General features: G+C 37.0%; 3 protein-coding genes across 4 annotated transcripts; 2 read left to right on the forward strand and 1 right to left on the reverse strand.

Moving 5' to 3' along the window:
* The first annotated feature begins 1,950 nt into the window (after positions 1-1,950).
* On the forward strand, positions 1,951-15,918 carry LOC114521826 (mRNA-decapping enzyme-like protein). Of its 2 annotated transcripts, XM_028542373.1 has the most exons (9): positions 1,951-2,558; positions 13,301-13,465; positions 13,922-13,962; positions 14,327-14,454; positions 14,531-14,597; positions 14,845-14,950; positions 15,042-15,308; positions 15,385-15,669; positions 15,827-15,918. In XM_028542373.1, exons 2-9 carry the CDS (start codon positions 13,328-13,330, stop codon positions 15,866-15,868), a joined length of 1,074 nt encoding a protein of 357 aa, XP_028398174.1. In that variant the 5' UTR covers positions 1,951-2,558; positions 13,301-13,327; the 3' UTR covers positions 15,869-15,918. The 2 variants fall into 2 exon arrangements, with proteins under 2 accessions (XP_028398174.1, XP_028398173.1); XM_028542372.1 differs by lacking the exon at positions 1,951-2,558 and having other exon boundaries at positions 12,905-13,465.
* A 411-nt stretch (positions 15,919-16,329) lies between these two features.
* On the reverse strand, positions 16,330-18,172 carry LOC114521829 (histone-lysine N-methyltransferase SUV39H2-like). Its single transcript, XM_028542376.1, has 3 exons — positions 17,646-18,172; positions 16,983-17,228; positions 16,330-16,587 (listed from the first exon to the last, which is right to left on the reverse strand). Exons 1-3 carry the CDS (start codon positions 18,156-18,158, stop codon positions 16,375-16,377), a joined length of 972 nt encoding a protein of 323 aa, XP_028398177.1. The 5' UTR covers positions 18,159-18,172; the 3' UTR covers positions 16,330-16,374.
* Positions 18,173-18,790: 618 nt separating this feature from the next.
* Positions 18,791-19,582, forward strand: LOC114521830. Its single transcript, XM_028542378.1, has 3 exons — positions 18,791-18,935; positions 19,044-19,159; positions 19,421-19,582. The coding sequence occupies exons 1-3, from the start codon at positions 18,804-18,806 to the stop codon at positions 19,491-19,493; spliced, it is 321 nt and encodes a 106-aa protein (XP_028398179.1). The 5' UTR covers positions 18,791-18,803; the 3' UTR covers positions 19,494-19,582.
* The last annotated feature ends 1,623 nt before the right edge of the window (positions 19,583-21,205 follow it).

Here is a 21,205-nt window from a genome sequence, read left to right on the forward strand (position 1 = left end):
GCAGCGGGAAGCGGGGATTGTTTTCTTTACTGCTGGCTCAGCGGATAAAACTCCTGGGTTTAAGTTCGTATACAAGAGCCAAGAGGTTCGAATTCTTTTTTATCCGAAAAAAAAGCCTGTTAACATACACACACAATATATATATATATATATATATATAGTGCAATGAAACAAACAAATAGAATTAACTGAACACAAAAGAGAAATGACAGACAAAAACAAACTGAACAGATAAACTAAAAAGAAATGCGCAAACTGGCAGGTAACACGTTGATTTAGACAGCTTTGGTTCTCTCAATACCTGAATTGCTTGTAGACGCCGCTCCTTATTGTCGCTTTATCATGACATCGTAGTAAGCCCTCATCACGCCAAAAAATTTGTTCTTGGAAGAGACACTCTAAAGTCTAGACGTTGTATATTGTTAGAAAGAGAATAATTAAAAAAGCGATGCCAGTATTTGGAGGAGAGGAAAATCTAATAGACGAGAGAAAGTCTCTTGATTTTTTTGGCCTATGTAAGGTAATCTAATCCAAGAGATTTTTGGATACCGGATTCAACTCCTTGGATTCGGTTGGATAACTTGGATTCCGGATTCCAATGTATAATTTTCCAAGTTGAAAGCAAATAACCGCTGTTTGTTGCAAACCGTTTGTCTATATTTGGCAAATATTTTGTTAAAATATAAACACGCAAAAAAAAGGTAAAGTGCGTCTTTATCTCAGACAAACAATACTAATTTAAAAAAATATAATCGTCAGTAGATGTTTCAATTTAAAATCAATCTGAAATAAAATATTCTAAGCCACAAAAAAAACGCTTTTTAAACTTTATTTCGAAGTGGCAGCTCTCGGCCACCATAGTAATCCAAGAAATTTTTGGATTCCGGATTCCACTGCTTGGATACCGGATTCAACTCCTTAGATTCGGTTGGATAACTTGGATTCCGGACTCCAAGTTGAAAGCAAATAACCGCTGTCTGTTGTATACGTTTGTCGATATTTTGCAAATATTTTGTTAAAATATAAACACGCAAAAAAAACGTAAAGTGCGTCTTTATCTCAGACAAACAATACTAATTTAAAAAATATAATCGTCAGTAGATGCTTCATAAAGTGACACGTGAGTAACGACCACCATCAGTGATCACTCCGTCACTGAGCGTAAAGACATTCTTTCCCCAAAGCGCTACTGTCAGGGCAAAGCAGTTCATATTTCACTTTAAAAGTTCTTAACTTGAACAATGTATTCTAGAATAACCAGAGATTCAGGATTCCTCAAAAAGTTTTTATTCCGGATTCCAAAACATCGGATTCCGGATTCCAAAGCAAAAAATATCGGATTCCGGATTACGTTACATGGGCCATGAATTGAATGCCGACCGTAAATTTTAAGTCAATGCCAAGCCAATTTTACCGACTATCACTAGTTTATATCGTTTCACTTCCCTGTTCTTCCGTTTGAACAAGACGGTCAATAACCGGCTGCAGTGGCCGGCACAGGGACAAGGTTTGACTGAGCCTGAGGTTAAAGGTCCACTGAGACATATAACTACTGCGACGATGTTTCGTCTTTAAAAAATAGATCAAGGTGTTGGAGTTTAGTTCATTGAGAGGGTGCTTACCTGGCGAGGACCCCCCCTCCCCTGGTGGGTGCAGTGTAGAGAATTAAGAATAAAAATCTTCATAGTTAATAGTTACGTCAGTAGATAATACTTCTTAAACAATGGATTCTAGAATAACAAGAGATTCAGGATTGGGTGATAGGGTGAAACTTATCAGAAACGGCTAGAACTCTCTGACAGTGCTAGAGTTTCATATCAATCTCTTTCACTTGTTGAAGAAACGATCTCTTTTTCTTAGTTTTCTCCTATGTCAAAAGCATTGAAGCGAGGTTATTACGTCAGGACAGGAGGCAGGGAGTTTCGAAGCGGGTGGTGGCAATTAATAAAAAATGCAGGGCAGTTTGAGAACTATGTGATAGCCAGAAGGCAATCTCACGGTGATGCATGCTGTGTCAAAACCTTGTTACCAAAAAAGATCATTGCTCTCGGGATGATTAATTGCTTCTCTGGTCACTTCGACATCATTATCTCGGTATCTGGACATCGCCGGAACAGATTTCCAGTTGCCTTATTATTGACCTATATTTCATCATGAGTAACGTTATAAAAAAAATACAATAAAGCGGTTAAGTCAAATTTAAATCAGACACCGGTGATTAATGGAACACGGAAACTTCCTAAACTTCAAATGCCACCGAGATCTATTTCGAGATCTACACGAGAGTCTGAGATATGATGACTGCGATACCTATGACATTAACGAAAAGATCTAGAAGTAATCTAGGGATAATCGGGACGTTAAGCCGCTTCCGCACCTTCCAAAATGTTTTTGATTTTTGAAAATTGTATTTCAGATTCGGGGCAAAAAACAGAGTCACTATCTTCAAAATATTCATGAATCTGTGAATGGAAAACCTGTCTGCAGATCAGTGCCCAGTCTACAGTAAAGATGAAAACAAATATAATCTCAACAGTAAACAAGGAGTGTCAACAGCGGTAATCGAATTACATGGTCTTTTGTCCATCGTCTTAAATTTTTGTTCGTCTTCGTTGTTTCAGGATTTGAAAGTAGTACTGTAGTAGGTAAAAGGAGGTTTTTATCGAGTGAAAGTTATGGATGAGGTTTGTTAGTAGAGTGCTTTAAACTTGTTTGACACGGTTGTCGGTTGAAGGAGGAGCGTTGAAATGTTTTAAATTTCCTTGACGAAACATAATAGCGGTGGCAGTGAAAGAGCATGTCCACTGAGCTATATAATAACTCCTGGAGGACCGGCTCCTAATGTTTTTTTCTCAAAAAGTGAAGCAAAAAACATGGCGGACTTCGCCCTTCTGCGCAACCGCAGAAGCTCTGCTGACGCCACTTGGTTCCTTTTGGCCATGGTATTTACCACTGACCAGGCTCAATAATGAGCCCGCTACAGCAGTATTCTCCCCCCTGGTTTTTGTAAATAACAATTCTCCCCCCTGGTTTTTATATATTTTTTTTGCCGTGAAATCTTGTTTGTTTTTGAAATATTTTTTGGTTGTTTTTTTGATATTTTTCGCACTGACATCTAATAAAGAATACAAGTCATACGTACACGCTGTTTTTGCCAGTGCGGGAGCAAATATATATTTAAATATCGAAAAATGTGGACAAACTAAAGATTTTAATACTGACACGAACTGACAGGTTTATTATTTTATTTTCGTAATAATATTTTTGTTATTTATACATTCCAATATGAAAGTTTACAAATGTTTGAATGTCTTGGCACTATCCTCGCAAGACAACTAGGAATTTATAGGCAACAATTTGACTTTACTAAACCCTAAACTGATGAATTTCGCAGGAAGTATGTAATCAGTATTCAGTATGTGATGCTGTCTTCAAGACTTCATATCTATGCACAATCCAAAATCCAAAGAAACAGAGGCCATAGCTCAGGCAAAATGCTGCGCAGCTGACGAATACTAAGTGCAGGAATATAGTTTCAACCAAGAATCATATTTGCATAATATACTTTTCATTCAAGTCATCAACTTGTACCTTAATAAACCTGTTTTCAGCATTCTCTAATTGCATCCCTGGACCCCTGGTCATAGTAAAGAATAACATTTATCCTTCCATAGGCTCCACTGATTAGCCTAATGAATATAGCCCTCTTGGAGGTTGATACCATACACAGAAAATAGACAGCAAAAGTTGCTGCAGATTGAAGACACACTGCTCAGTCAATGCATGTTTATATTTATTTCATTAATTAATAAATATGACAAATGGTATAACCACCAGCCAACAACAAAATCAGATAACATGGAAATGAAGAACAACAATGCACAGTCATAAAATGCATGAACTTCTGTGGAGAATTTTGTTGTTTCCCACAATTGGTTTGAAGAAGTATTTTCACGCTTTTGTTTAAGATATTTTTATTTTAATTCTAATCTCCCTTGCTCGCACGCTCTCTCTCTTGCTCTATCTAATATGTCAATCAAGTGTCAGTTTTTGTTCGCTCACGAATTAACTTGTTAACGATTAACTTGTTCCCTTGCTAATAACAACTAAGACGCTACTAACATTCACGACACACTCCCCCTATTTTTAAACATCCTAAATATAAAAATATGAATATAAACTGTTTTACTGACTGTTATTAGATTGTCCCAGTCACTTCCAGTCGTTTGTATAACTCATGCATAAATGTTAGTCACTTTCATTTTCAAGCTCTTGCATTCGCCGAATATTCACTGTTGCCTCAACCGCCGCTTTCCGCTTTGGCTTAAACTCTTCAACTTCGGGATTCAGTGGTTTTTGTTCCGAGCCCCTTTCATCACTGTGTAACTCCATTGGATAAAGAAACTGAATAGGTCTTTCTAGATAACTTTTGCCGGCACGAAGTCTCACCGCCCTGACAATTCCATCTCTCCCCGGTATTAATCTTTCCACGATTCCGATCTTCCACGTTCCTCGATTCTTTCCTTCTCCTTTGATAAGTACCACATCACCTTCTCGTAAATTTCCGCTTTTCCCGTTATGTCGTAAGTCGTGTCTTTCTCGAAGCGCTCTCATGTATTCATTTCGCCATCTCCGCCATAACGCCTCTTTACATTTCTTCAAATATTTTGCTCTTTTTCGCATATCACCATCTTCAATTTCAGCACTCGGAAGTTCCAATAAATAATTGGCTTTACCCAATATCATCAGGTTAGGCGTGAGAACAGGTAATTGCACGTCATCTTCGCAATACGTTAATGGTCGATTATTGAGTGCTATCTGGATATCTAGCAACACATCCTGCAACTCCTTGTAGGTGAGTTTTGCAGAACCAACAACTTTGTACAACGAATTCTTTACCAACGCGACCATCCTCTCAAACATACCTCCCCACCAACTTGCTTTACTCAGATTAAACTGCCATCGAATTTGATAGTCGTGCAGAAATGCGTGAAACCTTTCATCTCGGGTTGCTTTCTTAATCCACTTCGCCGCAGCATGAAAGGTCTTACCATTATCTGAAATCATCTTCTTTGGTCTACCGCGAACCGCTACAAACCTCTTGAAACTTGCCAGGAATTCCTCACAACTCAAATCAGGTAAAAGTTCCAAGTGGAGCCCTCTTGTTAAGGAACAGGTGTAGATAAGGATATACGATTTCTGTTCATTGTTCTTGTTTCGATAGTAAATAGGGCCAGCATAATCTACACCAACGATTTCAAATGGCGTCATCCCTTCGGTTCTTTCTTTTGGTAAATTACCTTGAGGTGGAGTTGGTTCATGCACTATATGGAACCGCTTGCAACCATAACAACAACTGAGAACTTTCTTCGCCAAAGTTCGTAATTTAGGAATCCAGAATTCTTCACGGACTTTGCTCATGATCAGGGCAACTCCCCCATGCAGGGTCTTCATATGAGCTTGCTTTACGACCAATTCAGATAATACATGTTTTGCTGGCAGATACACTGGATATTCACCTTGGATTCGTCCTTGGCACACGTATATTCCCTCGCCATTCTTTTGAAGATTTAATCTGGTAGAATCCACTTTGAAGATCTCAAGTGCTTCGCTCTCGGATTGTGCGCGTTTAATCAAGAACTTCATCTGCTTCTGTGTTTCTTCGGTCACTAATGGTCCGTTGACTTTCTTGCCACACACGAAGTTGTCAATAAATCTCGTGACCCAAGCTAAAATTCGAACAGTTTTAGTCAGACCGAATTTCTCTAGTAAACAATCTCTTCTCTCTGAATGGTTCTCTCATCATTCGACTTTCTGACTCGGACTTCTCGCTCGGTTTGATCTTTACTTGCTCCGGCCATTTTTCAGTTTCACTCAACCAACTAGGCCCTTTCATCCAGGTTTCATTCGCTTGAAGATCTCGTGTTGTACCTCGACTGCCGATATCTGCAGGGTTTTCCAGAGTTGGAACATACTTCCACTCGATTTGCTTCTCGGTGATCTTTTTCACTCGATTTGCTACGAATTGCTTATAGTTACCCTGTCCGTTAATCCACTGTAGACAAACGGTCGAATCGCTCCACGCACAAACGCTTATCACTGGAAGATGACTAAGAACCTTTCTGACATTGTCAATAAGATTGCAGACCATATGACAACTCACTAGTTCCAATCTTGGAATTGTTAAATCTCGCTTTGCCAGTCTCGTTTTGGACACTAGCAGCCCTTGAGAAACTAGAGCACCCTGTTTGGTCACAACGTAGACAGCGGCACAACATCCCAGAATACTTGCATCAGCGAAACCATGAATGTAAATCTCGGTAGTGACGACTCTCTCTCGAGGGATACTTCTTGGGAAGGTTAAACTGCCTGGTAATCTATCTAACCACCGCTTCCATCGATCCTTCAGATCTTTAGGTAATTCAGCATCCCATCCGAGCTTACGATCACATATATCACGGAAGATTACTTTAGCTGTGAGTAAATATGGACTAGCTAAACCCAGGGGATCATATACTCTCGCCATTGTTTGAAGAACTATCCGTTTGGTCATTTCTACTTTCTGCTTTGGTAGTGATACAGACAAAGTATCCTCCTTTTTGTTCCATCCCAGTCCCAGGAGCTTGGTCTCCGATGGCTTAGTTCCCAAAGTTTCTTTAGCAAAGGTAGATTCTCCGTCTTCCACGTTGTCACTCTCTAACTCCGCAGCATTAGAATGCCATTTGTGCAAAACAAAGCTTCCCTCGCTGAGAATTTCTTTGGCTTGCTCCTTGAGTACTACCGTCTCCTCTACTTTATCACCTCCGATGTTTATGTCATCAACATACGTTCCTTCAGATAATTCTTCAACACATTGTGGATAGTGCTCTGCATACTTCTCGAGATGAACGTTCAAAGTCCCTCCGAGTAAGAATGGGCTTGGGCCTAGCCCAAACATCGCTCTGGTCATACGATACACCACCATCTCTTTGCATTGTAGATCGTTTATCCATAAAAATCTCATCGCATCTCGCTCGTTCTCTCTAATCACTATTTGTAGGAACGCTTGTTTTATATCACCAGCTAAGAGAATAGGTTTAAGTCGATTACGAAGTAGTATGTCAAGGATTCTTCTTTGGAGTGGGGGACCAATGTCCAAGCAATCATTCAATGATGGGGATTTTTGATCAGCTTTTGCCGAAGCATCAAACACAATTCTTACTTTCGTAGACTCGGCTTGCTCTCGTACTACCGGTTTGTGGGGAATGTAATGCTCTCGGCTCCCTTCAGGTTTCTCAGGCGCAATCTCGACCACTCCATCTTTGAGTTGATTTTCCACTATATCATGATAAGTCTTCAGCAGTTCAGGCTGTTTGTCAAGTCGGTTGAATAATGACTGAAATCTCCTCTTGGCTACAAGGTAATTGGTCGGCAGCTCCGGATGGTGAGCCTTCCATGGTAACGATGTCTCATATCGACCGTCCTCTTGCTGAGTAAGCTGTTCTTTAAATTCTCGATACACGCTCCCTTGATCTCCTTCAACATGGTCTTCTAATCCAAGCACGTCCAGACTACAAAGATGCATGTAGTCTTCTTGGGAGCTCTTGGTAAACATCAAGTAGGAATGGTTCTTCTCTCGCCCCGGTGACATGATAATCCATCCCAAAGCAGTTTTCTCAGCGATTGGCATCCCATCGTTCCCAACCTTAGCAGGTACAGTTGTCTTGATTCTAGACATATCACTGGCACCTAGGATTAGATGCACAGGTAAAAGTGCTTTCTCATCAATATCATTCATATGTACTCCTTTAAGGTGTTCATGGGTTTCAATAAGTTCTTTATACCTCGGATTTGGCACTTTCATTAGCACATCCTTGTCGATTCGATTCAGTTCACATGACATCTTGAAATTGCCATCAACAGCTGCAATCTCCACCTCATAAACACAATCTTCCTTGTTGTTGTTTGAAGCATCATCTCTATTGATTTAAATTCTTGTCTTATTGGCTTTTTTCCAATTGCGTTTAACAACGTGCTTGATGCAAATGAACTCCCAGACCCAGTGTCTAAAAGTGCTCGACACTTTAGTCCTCCCATCTCTACCACCACAACTGGATAAACTACATCCTTCCCACTAGGTTGACACAGCAGTTTTTGATTTGCGTTTAGTTTATCACAAATAGAAGTGTGATGCCTTCTCTTGCAGTTGTAACATTGGCTCCTACTTCTGCAATCACTTGCTCTATGCTTTTCGCCAGTGCAGTTGAAACACCGGTGCTTGTCGCTGAGAATTTTCTTCCGGTCACTGACATTCACCACTTTATCACATTCCACAGATCTGTGATCTTTGCTTTCACAATATACGCAATGTTTAGATTGTTCCTTTGTTAACAATAACTTATCTCGCTTACCATCTTTCCATGAAAATCCATCTTTTTTATCACTTTGTTGTAATGGGTTTCGCTCAATCCACTGTCGTAATGCCTCAACTAACTCCGGGAAAGTCCACCTTTTCCAATCTGATGAGGTTCTCGTTAAATCAGCTCGAATGCCTTCTAATTTATCCAACGTCATCCTTACATTTCCTGCAACATCCCCCAATTTTCCGAATGCTTCAAGAGCTTGAACATGCCCCAAAAGACTGTCATAAAAGTTGTGTATCTTTTGTTTTGATACGCCAGTAATAGTAGGTAAAGACAGAATTTCTTGAATATGTGCATTGACTACCTCGCTTGCGTCACCATATCTTTGCTCCAACATCCTTTTCGCTTTTGCATACCCTTCGCTATTCAGTGGTAATTGATCAATTGTAATTCGAACTTTAGGTACAAGATGTTCTTTTAAATATGCAAACTTTGCTTCGTCTTTCATGGGAGCTTTATCAATTTGGGTCTCAAATAGACCCCAAAACCGAACCCAATCTAAATGAGTTCCTTGAAATTTCGAGATTTGCAGCTCAGGCAACTTCGTTTTAACCCGCTTCGCAGCAGCTAATTCTAGCTTCTTTTCCTCAAGAGATAACGCAAACTCTTCTTCTCTTTCACGCTTTGCCAATTCTATCTCTCTTTCCTCATCTCTAATTTGAGCTCGTGCTTCTGCTTCTTGTCGAATTTTCTCCCGACGCTCAATTTCCTTTCGTTTTCCTTCGTCGTCTAAAAGCTTATTATTTAACTCTTCTATAACCTCCTCAAATACGCGTAACTTGCCTTTGTTTTCGTTTGTCCACTCGTCAATAACTTCATCTTCTTGGCCCGCATCAACCTTCAAGCCTTGTATTAATACAATCAAATCATAAGCTTCGTCTACTTTGGTTTTTAGTGTTGTTTGTTGTCGTTTAATCGCTTCTATCGAATTCCCTCTCAAAATCTCGGTTGTTGCTCGGTTAAAATATGATAATTTTCGCAATACTGACTGGAAGATTCCTACTTTCGTCTCCGTTTCATTAGATAAACCCGACTGCTCTTGTGCTTCAAGATCAATTCGTTGACTTTGTTGTCTCGTCACCGCCATGTCACGCTCGATTTTTTAGTCAAAATACATCCTCAAACCCCGATTAATTCTCGATAAATTCCAAGTCACAAATAGATAATAATCGCCGTCGAAGGTGCCACTTTGTGGAGAATTTTGTTGTTTCCCACAATTGGTTTGAAGAAGTATTTTCACGCTTTTGTTTAAGATATTTTTATTTTAATTCTAATCTCCCTTGCTCGCACGCTCTCTCTCTTGCTCTATCTAATATGTCAATCAAGTGTCAGTTTTTGTTCGCTCACGAATTAACTTGTTAACGATTAACTTGTTCCCTTGCTAATAACAACTAAGACGCTACTAACATTCACGACACTTCATCCTAAAAATAAAAATGGAGATATGATCAAGATTTATTCCCAAGGTGCAAGAAGCTAAAAAATAAATTAAAAGCCATGATAATTGATCATTTCACTTTGGATTTGACAAGGTAAACAAGATAATATATTAACTAGGCTTTAACAGACCTCACTATCAGAGGTTGGAATTAATTTACACTGTTTACAGCATCTTATTATTTTGTATTAGCACCATCAGATCATGTTAATTTATGCTGGGTGGGATAAATAGAAGAGGGACTATAGTAGACTCACTGGGGGAATGGTTTACCTATTAGCATTGATGTTTGCTATCATGAAAACAACATAGACCAAACTCAAAAGATTGACACTGCCAGGAATATAATTTTTTCCCCACACAAGTTAAGAAAAAATGATAAAATTTGGGTATATAACATTGCATTTATTGTTTGTACCACACGTTTTGATGGATTTATTGTCTCAGAGGCTTTGGTACCCAGTTTATACTATAGTACCCAGTTTATACGAAATTGTTTACAGTAAAAAAAGTTGAAAACGGCTTACCTCAGTTACCTGGATGTTATAAAATAAGCAAATTGAGAAAATTCACCTTACCGATAAGTGAATTAAGCCATTCACAACGTCAGACGCAGAGCACGAAGCTATGTGTCCTTTCCATTTGTTGAACAGGGGAAAAGAGAAACACTTTTATCCATTTTATATGAAAAACAAAAAATATATACGGAAAGCTGAAAATATTTTCATAAAATCCAGGAGGGAGACGGACTCAATTTCTCACTTTGTATCGCGGTATGTCAGTGGTATCTACCATGAGCAAAAGGAACCAAGTGGCGTCAGCAAACGCCGAAATCCGCCATGTTTTTTGCTTCACTTTCTGGTCAAGAACAGTCAAGAACCGGTCCTCCAGGAATTATTATATAGCTCAGTGAGCATGTCTGAATTCTGATGTCCCTTTAGTTTATGGCCTTGAAGTAAACTACACACGTAAAAACGCACGAGTTGTAACAAGCCTGCAGCAAGCTTGTCGCAAGCTCGTTTCAACAAGCTTGTTGCAAGATTTATTCGCACCGCTTGTCCCAAGTTGTTGTGACGGACGTGTAGCAAGTTGTTATCAGACTTGTAGCAAGTTTGTTGTGACAATGCTGTACCAAGGTTGTTGCCAACAAGCTTGCTACAAGTCTGACAACAACTTGCTACAAGCTTGTTGAACTTGAGCTGTTCCAAGCTTGTTATAACAAGGCCGTTACAAGCTTGTCGCGACAAGCTTGCTGCAAACATGGCCGCGCATTAAATCTCGCTTGAAAACACGCGTGTTTTCCCGGAGATTGTGAAACAAAGAACAAACAACGCAAAGTTTGATGTAAAAATCATATTATTTTAAAAACAAATTCAAAGGTTAGCAATTAAATACAAACTTCACATTTGAAGTATCAAGATTACTAAAGGCTCAGTACAAGAACATATGTATTTTCCTTTCTGAGTATATAGCCTAATAATCAGTTCGTAAGAAAAGTTTCTTTGCATTCATATGGCAAAAATTAACTGGTGCATGAATATTCTTGTATAATACCAGTATTTCAGTCACTTGTTGAATTGACTTCGTCATCCCAAGAATCAACAGCTAGCTGCACCTCTTTCCTATAATTCACTTTGTTTGATACGACTTTCCGGCCAATACCTCAGTTTAGCTCCAGTTTGATAATCAAATTCCTATAAAGTATAATATACAATGGCTTCAGGAATCAGTTACTTTAAAAAATATGCAAATATTTTTGAGGAAACTGGTTTGCAAATACGTTGAGGAAACTCCATCCTGTCTGCTGTGGCGAGGGTCTTGCTTGCCATCCAAGTCTAATGTCAAATAAGTAATGTACAAATACTTTATTACCATAATACGTAAATATATTATTATTTCTAATCAGAGCACGATAAAAACATACGCACAGATATTAAAAATAGGAAATTTTGCACTTTACCGTACACCTACTCGTCATTAAAATTTGAATTATTGAATACAAAAAACCGGCAAAGTTTCGATTTTGATAAATATCCACAGAAACTAACCGTTCAATGTTTATAAAAAGCAATAAATTCAACAAATATTTTAAAAACTATATAGTTTTAAAAGGCTAGCTTGTGTACTATAATAAATTGTGTTGCCGGCGTTGTGTACGCCATATCAAATATTTGGATGAATTAAACGCACATACCTTTATTAAAAACGTCCGAACTGTAGTATTCTTCAAACTTTTTTAAGTTGCCCATCCGTTTTAACTGATATTTCAACGTTTATTAAACTTTTAAAGGCTTAAAAAATCAAAGGTTTTGGCACAAAGATAGCTCAATGACCAGGTGAATCAGTGAACTCTTGAAAAGAGCAGGGAAATTTGCAAATATACTGACGTATATTTCAACCAATAAGATCACTTATACATAGTTTAAACAGAGTCTGAACCAATGAGATTACTCCGTTGAAATCGTCACTTCCTCAACGGTTCAACGGTTATAGATATCCTTGAAACAAGGAAATGTTCATCTGTAATGTTTTTAAGGAATTCGGATTCTTTTCAAATCTTATTACTGAAAGAAGTTATGAACTTCGTTGCAGAGTGTTAAAGTGTTTAAAAGCTCGTTGATCTTGCTTTTGCCATTTGATGAATGGCAATGATAAAAAAAAATCATATTTGGCCCAGTTCAAATTGATTTTGTTGTTATCGGAAAACTTTTGCCGTTAACAATGTCGCTACAACTTGTTGGAACTGTCTTGTTACAGCATTGTCACGCGCAGCCTTCGTACACGCTTGTTGTGACAGGCTTGTTACAACTTGATGACTATAACAACTTGTCAACAAGTTGCTCCAACAAGCTTGGTACAGCTTGTTGTCGACAAGCTTGGAACAAGTTGTTCCAACAACTTGCTACAAGTCTGCAAGCCAACAAGTTGTAGCAAGCTTGATGTCAACAAGCTTGCTACAACCTGTTGTCTCAACAAGCTTGTTACAACTTGTCAACAAGCTTGCTACAAGCTTGTTGAGCTAACAAGTTGTCAACAAGATGTGAGATTTTTAGGTGTGTAGGTAGGCATTTGTAATTTTGCGTCAACAGGCAACAGGAAAGTGTCATCGCTTCAAGGTTATAAAGTACGTCTTTGTGCATGTACTTTAACTTCACATAAATTTAGAGGCACGTCGTTTATTACAATCTCTGAATCAAAGAAATTTGTGAACACTATACTACATAAGTATACTATTTTGGTGCATCTCCTGTCATGTCTCAAATGATCCTATTTTTCTTTTAAAATCCTAAGATATCCCGGAAAATGCATATTTACACACATATGTATACCAATGTACACACAAATTTAAATACTTTCAAAACACTGAGCTATATATACCCATAGGACAATTGCTTCAAACGAATCAGTTTAGTTCTTTAGAACTTAGAAGTTGTCAATTTCTTTCATATTTTTAATTTAGTTTAGGAAATTTGTAAATTCGAAATAAATGGAGGAAGCTGCAGTAGACCAAGAACTGAAAATAAATTTAGCAGCTTTGAGAAAAAGTGATCGGTTTGTCTTGGACATTTTGGAGACGTCTGCTCAAGTTGCACTGTATAAATTTGAGCCACAGAAACAGGAATGGGTAAGGAGGAAAAATAATCTTAGCATTTCCTTCTTATATAACTCAGTAACTGACTAGTATAGTATATTATAAATCATTTCATCAGTAGAAAAGCAGACAAATTGTTGTGAGTTAGATATCAAGAAACTTCAGGCTAGAAAAATTTGACAAGTGACAACTACACACATTATTATTGCAGGTAGACATATAATGCAGATTTTCTTTATAAAAACATTTCCATGGCATGCATTATCAGCAAAAACGTTGTAGATCTCACAAAACCATGCACACATGCACTTTTGGTACACATAGCCAATAACTTATCACCTGAAGGCACTGGATAAAATGAAAGTATATGTTTATTTATTGCATAAAAACTAAATGTTCCCCATTTCATCATGTTTTTGTCATTATAATAACATTAGCCATTAGCCATAGTCAATATGATTCTAGTTGATTGATATGTGATTTAAACAGGAAAAAACCGAAGTGGAAGGAAGTCTGTTTTTGTACAGAAGGTATGTAATATCACTATTTATTTTTTTTCTTGCGGTCTGAATTCATAATTTAGTGTTTCCGACAATCTGATTGGCTACGCGAGCGGTCCATACGAGGCCATACGGACCGGGCAAGATTTAAAAGTACAGGGCCAACGCTAAAATATGAATTTGAACCACAAGAAAAAGATTTCTATTCCAGTTTAGTCGGTCCGTATAAAGAAATATTTCCCTTGGTCTCAAAATGTTCCTCGGCCTTGGGCTGTTTTTGAGACTTTGAGAAATATTTCCCTATATACGGACCTCCAATCTGGTAAATAACATATATATATGCATTGTATTGTTATCTATGTATCTAATCATGAAACTTGTATCATACACTTAGGTCAACATTACCAAAGTTTGCCTTGATGATCATGAACAGACTAAACCGAGATAATTTGAATGAATATATCACAAAAGAAATGGAATTTAAAGTTCAAAAACCATTTCTCCTATACAAGAATTCATCAGGTAAATGATCTGTGATACTTAATGAATATTCTCAAACTAATCATTTTTAATATTTGTTATTTTCTTCAAATTTCAGGGGAAATTTTGGGCATTTGGTTTAACAATCCAGAAAAATGTGCAAAAGTTGGTGAGCACATAGCAAGGTATATATTTAACAATTATGCCACAAGCTCAAGGTTTTCTTTGGTTCTGCTACCCACCGTATATGAGCTGATATACCTTGGGAAGCTCGACCAATCAGAATGCGGAATAGCTCATATACAGCGAGTAGCTACATTATAAATATAAATATATATATATATATATTAAGCAATGATGAATCTTTGTAGCTTGTGAATAGCTAATAACATTTGAAATAGCTAATTCAAACAAGCACATTGGAAATTTTAGACTTTATGCATCACCACCACCAACTCAAGATGAAAATAAAGAAAAGAGCCAAGGCATTTTAGAACTTTTTGCAAATGCACAAAAAAGATTTGATGAAAAAAATAAGGTTAGACTCTGTCAAAATTTTGAAATAAAGTACATGAATTTTTAAATTTGTAATGGGAAATATTCTGAAATAGATATATGATATACATTAGGTATATGAAAATGGTGTTGTTGAGCCATCCTCATTATCCCAAGCACAAAATATTGACAATGGGAAACTAAGATCCTTGTCATTGACTGGAGTTCCACCTACACATACTTCACCATTAACATTTCTTCCTTCTGCCATTGAAAATGAAGATATACAATCACAGACACTTCATGATCCTTGTATTGTGAAAAGCTCTCCTTTACGACCTTCACCCAAGCATTTGTCTCGTTCACTCCCAAACAGTGCAAAGAAAGCAATACCAAAACAGGTATGCATAATATAGCATTCACATTGAAATGGTTATAGCAAATCAAATTTTTTTCCATCTTCTATTTGATTTAAAGCTATTTATCCAAGAATTAGCACCTCCTACAAATCCAAATCAAGAAAAAACAGAAAAAGTCCCACTCCCATCTGTACCTTCCCAAAATGCTTCATCTGCTAAAAGTAGACCAGCTATGACCAAGCAAGGATCAAGTACTGATCTTAGTACAGGAGCTACTGCTCTGATGTCTCCGATGGCCTTTAAAACTACTAAAAGTCAATCTACCGCTCCAAAAGACCCAAATGTAGACATGATTGTCTTGACTAAAGAACAACTGCAAGAGACCCTGATCACTCTTTTAGAAGTAAGTCATGGTGGTCAAAGCTAGTCATTGTAATAATAATGGTAATAATCATCAAAAGGTGATGAAGATAGTACTAAAAAATTTGGATTGCAATTAAACATTATTACAAATACAGTACATGTGTTACAGTTTTTCAAAAGCATTTTTTTGTTTCTAGAGAGATTCAATTTTCTTGACAAGATTCACTCAACTTATGTGAAGAAACTCACCAGATGAAAAAACATGGAACAAAAGTATTAGCAAAGGAAAGGGAGTTTTTCAATGCTGTTCTTGACAGCAGTTCACATATAGCTATGGTGCATGGTGGCTATTGACCATAGGCCAAATAGTTTACTTGCTTGAATAGAGTGGTTTGGTTTTACTATTTGGGGATTTGATAAACAATTTTCTGAATGTACAATAGAGTTATTGAATGTAGATTGAATATGAGAAATTAAAATCTACGTAGTATTCAACCAAAAATCATCATCAATAGCTCAGCCTAATCTATCATCATAATTATTTACATTATATTTACATCACAAAGGAGTACATGTTAAAGTTGATTATTGTTGAAATATGTCCAAAATAAGAACATGTATTGATATGATGCAAAAAATTTTTAGCCTGACTTATGACAAATGGTAAAATGTTTGAAAAATCAAGCAACAAATATTTACAAAATGCCATATGTGTGTATAATAAATAGAAAATAGAAAAATATATTCAACATAACCATTTACGACAGTTTGCTGACTTACAATAACATTTCATATGCTGGGTTGATTTTGATGGACTCTGATTGTTGCGTGTCATGAGGTAATCAAATGTCAATTCTTCACCTCGCTGTATGTCACGGGTGGCAAATAGGGCAATATGGGGTAGGTGGGGGTCTGCATTGTCTATCCATACACCATAGACAACCAAATTTGGATCACACTGATAATATGAAATATCACATTTTATTGCTAATGATATGGTCCTAGCATTTTTTATGTAGGGCCAAATTTTAACAGAAAAATGATGCTAACAAGCAACACATTTAATAACTTAATATCAACCTGATATACTAATTTCCTCCCCATAGGAAACTTTCATTTTTAAAAGCAGAAACATTTCTATGCAACATTCCTAACATTTCTCTGTCTATTTTGTGAATTTTAAAAGACTATTAAAAAATAAACATTTAAAATTTGATTGAAAAGCATAGAAAATTAACCTGATCTTTGATTAACCACAATTGGTTGGTTGTTAAAATAATCCAAAGCTAAAGTAAGCAATTTGATTCACTAGGGATATAAGGTAAAATACAGATGATAAAAATATATACTTACAGAATGATTCATAAAATGAGCTACATTTCCATAGCGATATGCATCAATTGTATAAAGACAATCTCCCTCATTATAATCCAAGTCAAAGAGATATGTCTGTCCCATTTTGTCATACTTCTGACCACGAATCTCAGCATCTTCACTTGTAAGGATTTCACCAACATACTCTGTCACAAACTGATTGGCATGAATGTATTCCAAGGTTTTCAAGCCCCAACCTTTCTTCTTAGTGCGGAAAATGCAAACCTAGAAAAGATATATGGACTATGGTATAGCTGTACAAATCTAAAAGTTTGAACCCCTCTGGTTTTACATGCTGTTCACTTTAATAGTCAAGTAGAATTTTCCAAATAGTCTTTTGATTTGATTGTGCAAAGACATGTAAAGAAACATCTTGGTGTTTGTTGATTGTTGTACTCTGCAAACTGGTTTTCCTCTCCAGAAACATAAAAAGTAACTAATAAAAGGTCATTCGCCCACACAATGTTTGTTTAGCGCTAAAAATTACCAGTTGTATAAAAGACTAGTTAATTTTTAACTGTAGTTTAGGACAGAATTGGCCAATCAGAGTTGTGCATTTCTGAGTTAACTAGGATTTAAATATGCAATGCCAAAGAGTAGTTAAAAGGTTTTATACAACCGACCCCTGGCTGTTCAACTTACATTAACCCTTCGACCACGTTGCACAACCCTATTTCGACAATTGTGCTGGCAAGGACACTTCATATTACACTCGTATATGGGTCTTCTTCTAGCAAGGGTAACTCTACCATATTCATCATAAGCAAACTCACTGCCAGAATAAAGTGGACAGCTACAATTTTTTTCGCTGCACTTATCTTTGCAATCGCATGCAACTATATATGCTGGGTCTGGCCAGAGCTTCACACCAGGACCAGCAACATTCTTACAAGTGTAATTAAACTGTTCAGGAAACTTCTCAAAGTCGACACGGTTTTCCAACGTGATGTACGGCTCTCCGCCGGCTGCAATGTTTATACGTCTTTCTACCTCCTTTAGCTTCTGGTCGTACTCTTTTCGCCTTTTATCACATCTTTGTTTTTTTTTCGTTTCTGAAGACTGACAATGGCGTTGTTTTAGTTCTTCTACTGGTGACAATTCAATGCGTAAAACTGGGGTTAGTCGATTCCCTTCTCGACTTTTCTCTGTCGCCATGTTGCATGTTGAAAAGCGCGCGGATCACAATGTGCTTCCAAATCTTAGAAATTCCTTTTTCTTAGTACCATAAATTCCGATAAGAATTCCGTGCATGACAGTCTTTCAAGGTTGTGATTGTTAGAAGATCAATATCACCACATCACTGATGCAGAATGATGTAACGTTTGACGTTTTAACCACTGATTGATGTTTTTCTTTAATTTTCACATTTGGAAATATGGATTTAAGATTATCACGATGAATTGAAGTGATTTCAATAAATTAAATTAATGAGGTTTTGATTGCTTTTTTCGTCGCTAATTACATGTATAATGCGTCCGAACGTTAACTTTAGTAAAAATTAAATTATTAACCGCTTTGGTCTGTCTCACTTTCTGGAGGAATAAATATGTTCCCTATGTTTTATCCCCTGGGGCAGGGCATTTTCGAGACCTCTGCCTGGAAAAGATTTTGCCTATGGTTGCATGTGATTTTATGATATTCTATCTTGCAACCAAACCTGAAATAACCTAAATCATCAATTCGTAGAAGCACCACGTTGTAATTTGCAAGTAAATTTCGAAATTACCATCATTTTTGGACCATCATTGGCATTTTCGATCCCAGGACTTCGCAAATAATTGCGCAAATACCAAATCAAAGATGGCGAATTTTTTGTTTCGCCAATTTCGACTAGCAAGACGATTACAGCCTGTCTTAGAGAGAAATAAAAGATGCATGAGCTTATTTACCAAGGAAAGAGAACCTCCGAATGGATTTCTTTTTAATGAAAAGGTGAGCCATCAGAATAATGCTCTAAATTCTTGTTGCAAGTGTATGATGTTTTGGATATGGCATATGTATGCTATAGTTTTACAACACCATCTCTGTCTGACTTTTCAGCCTCGTCTGAATGGTGAAAAACGTGAGTGGGAAGATTGGGAGGCAATTTGGTATCGATGGTGGATTGTTTCAATTCTTATTCTTGGTATAGGTTTCTATTATAGACCTGATACATCGTAAGTTGTCATTCTTTTCTTATACTATTTATACTCTCCATACCTTTTGGTAGCCGGGTAAGGTGGTGGCAGGGGGGGCATCCACCCATAACACTTTTTGCCATAACCCAGATTCACAATAGTGAAATATATTGACCAATGTCAGCGTGGCAACATCATCAGTGACCAAATTGCACAGCCACTGACATCAAGTAAAAGTCAAATTTTTATAAATCTTCTGACACCTATGTATTTGTCATCAGTACGGTTTTCTATTTTTAGTTTGGGAACCTGGGCTCGTGAGGAGGCCCTCAGACAAATAGAAGAAAAAGAAGCAGCTGAGTCCTCAAAATAGAAACTTATTTTATATAAAAAAAATATTTAACTGGATGTACCCAAACTGTAAAACTGTTGTGAAAATATATGTTCATTTGATAAAGAGTATTGTGATGAGTATTCATCTTACTGTCACACTTGTGTAAATATTGCAATTTTCAAAAACAACCACAGTCAAGGAAATTAACAGTGAAATAAATAAAATAGTTCCTGAATTCCTAACTTCACTTCTTTGCAACATGAAATATATCAACCCAACATAAAGAATTGATGCCAACTACAGTCCAGATAAAACAATTGAATAGCCTTTTCTTGCTGGAAATAATCTATTTGTATACAGTTCCGGAAATGTTGCCATACGGGAAAGCGATTACGTTAGAGCACGGTATAGATTTGCAGAACAACATTAGCAACACGTTAAAAATATTTTGGTTTGATCCAGTTTTGTCATTCTTGACATTCCTCGTTTATTCTCAATTTCTTGCCCTTCCAAGAACGACTGTTTCTAACGAGCCACTTCTCATGTGGCAAAAGCATTAAAACAATGAATAATAAGACATTTCAGCTCGTTGTTTGTTGCGAGTTACGTCTAGTTTTGATAATGGTGGCCTCTGTCACCAACAAGTCATTTTCACGAATGTGAAATAGTTCGGATTACAGTTCACTTGTAGTTGTCTTCATTTTCTGTATTTGCGGACTTAGATGAACGCAGAGACAAAGCTATATGCTATTACACAACTATGACTACATCGACCGATCGACGATCTTAAATTTTTAATGAAAATTAAAAAGCATTACATTTAACTAGTCCACCCACCTGCATCAATAAAGGCGAAACTGGAAAAAATGTTGTTGCATATTTTTTGCAAGATATATTTAACTAATCATATAATCTTTCAAATTCCTTAAATTCCCACTACCCAGAATACAGGAATTCGCTTTGTGTTAATAAACAGGATTACATAAATTTTAAAAATTGTCCATCAAAACAGTGTGCCCATCACGAAGAATGAAATTAACTACTTTTATACACGACTGCAACTTGTTATACATTACTGCGACCATCTCGGGATCTTTACCGAGAATCGCACTTATCCCGGAACTATGTAAAAAACGGTCAGTATTGATATGTGATGAGATCGATAGTTGTTAGAGTTTTGTATTGTATGTTTCAATTTTCAAATTTACCATTCCTCAACAAAAGTAAATAGTTATGAATTCTAGAATTCGTAATGAAGCTTCGTCGGCAAATTACTGAAAAATCAACCTAATCCGAATTGCCCTTGGTACCTCTGACCTTAACAGGAGTCATTTTGACTTTTGCGTTCCGTCCTTATGTAAACCTCTTTATTGGTTGTCTCGCGTGTTCTAAATAGCATATGTCAAGAGACGTTCAAGTGGTCAACATATTAAATTCGAATATATATGTCGCATTGTCGTTCAGCATTCCTGTGTAATTTCACTCAAGTGGATGAGTGAATGAATACACGAAATCAAAATCAGTTATTAAATACTCTAATACAACAATTCCGTTAGACGCAATCAACGCAGTTTTTGTACAGGTGAATCTGTTATGATCTGTGATACCTTTCGGTTCTTGCACAGATGCTTTATTGTTCTTCTCCTGAGTGACATTGTGGAACAGCAATGCCGATACAAATCATATAAGATCACTCACAAAAGATTAAACGGATCAGGTTTTGATACACGTAAGATGTACATGTTTTTAAT

Source organism: Dendronephthya gigantea, unplaced genomic scaffold (assembly GCF_004324835.1).
Source record: "Dendronephthya gigantea isolate DGI-Jeju-01 unplaced genomic scaffold, DenGig_1.0 000021F, whole genome shotgun sequence".
In the NCBI taxonomy this organism is placed as follows: Eukaryota; Metazoa; Cnidaria; class Anthozoa; order Malacalcyonacea; family Nephtheidae; genus Dendronephthya; species Dendronephthya gigantea.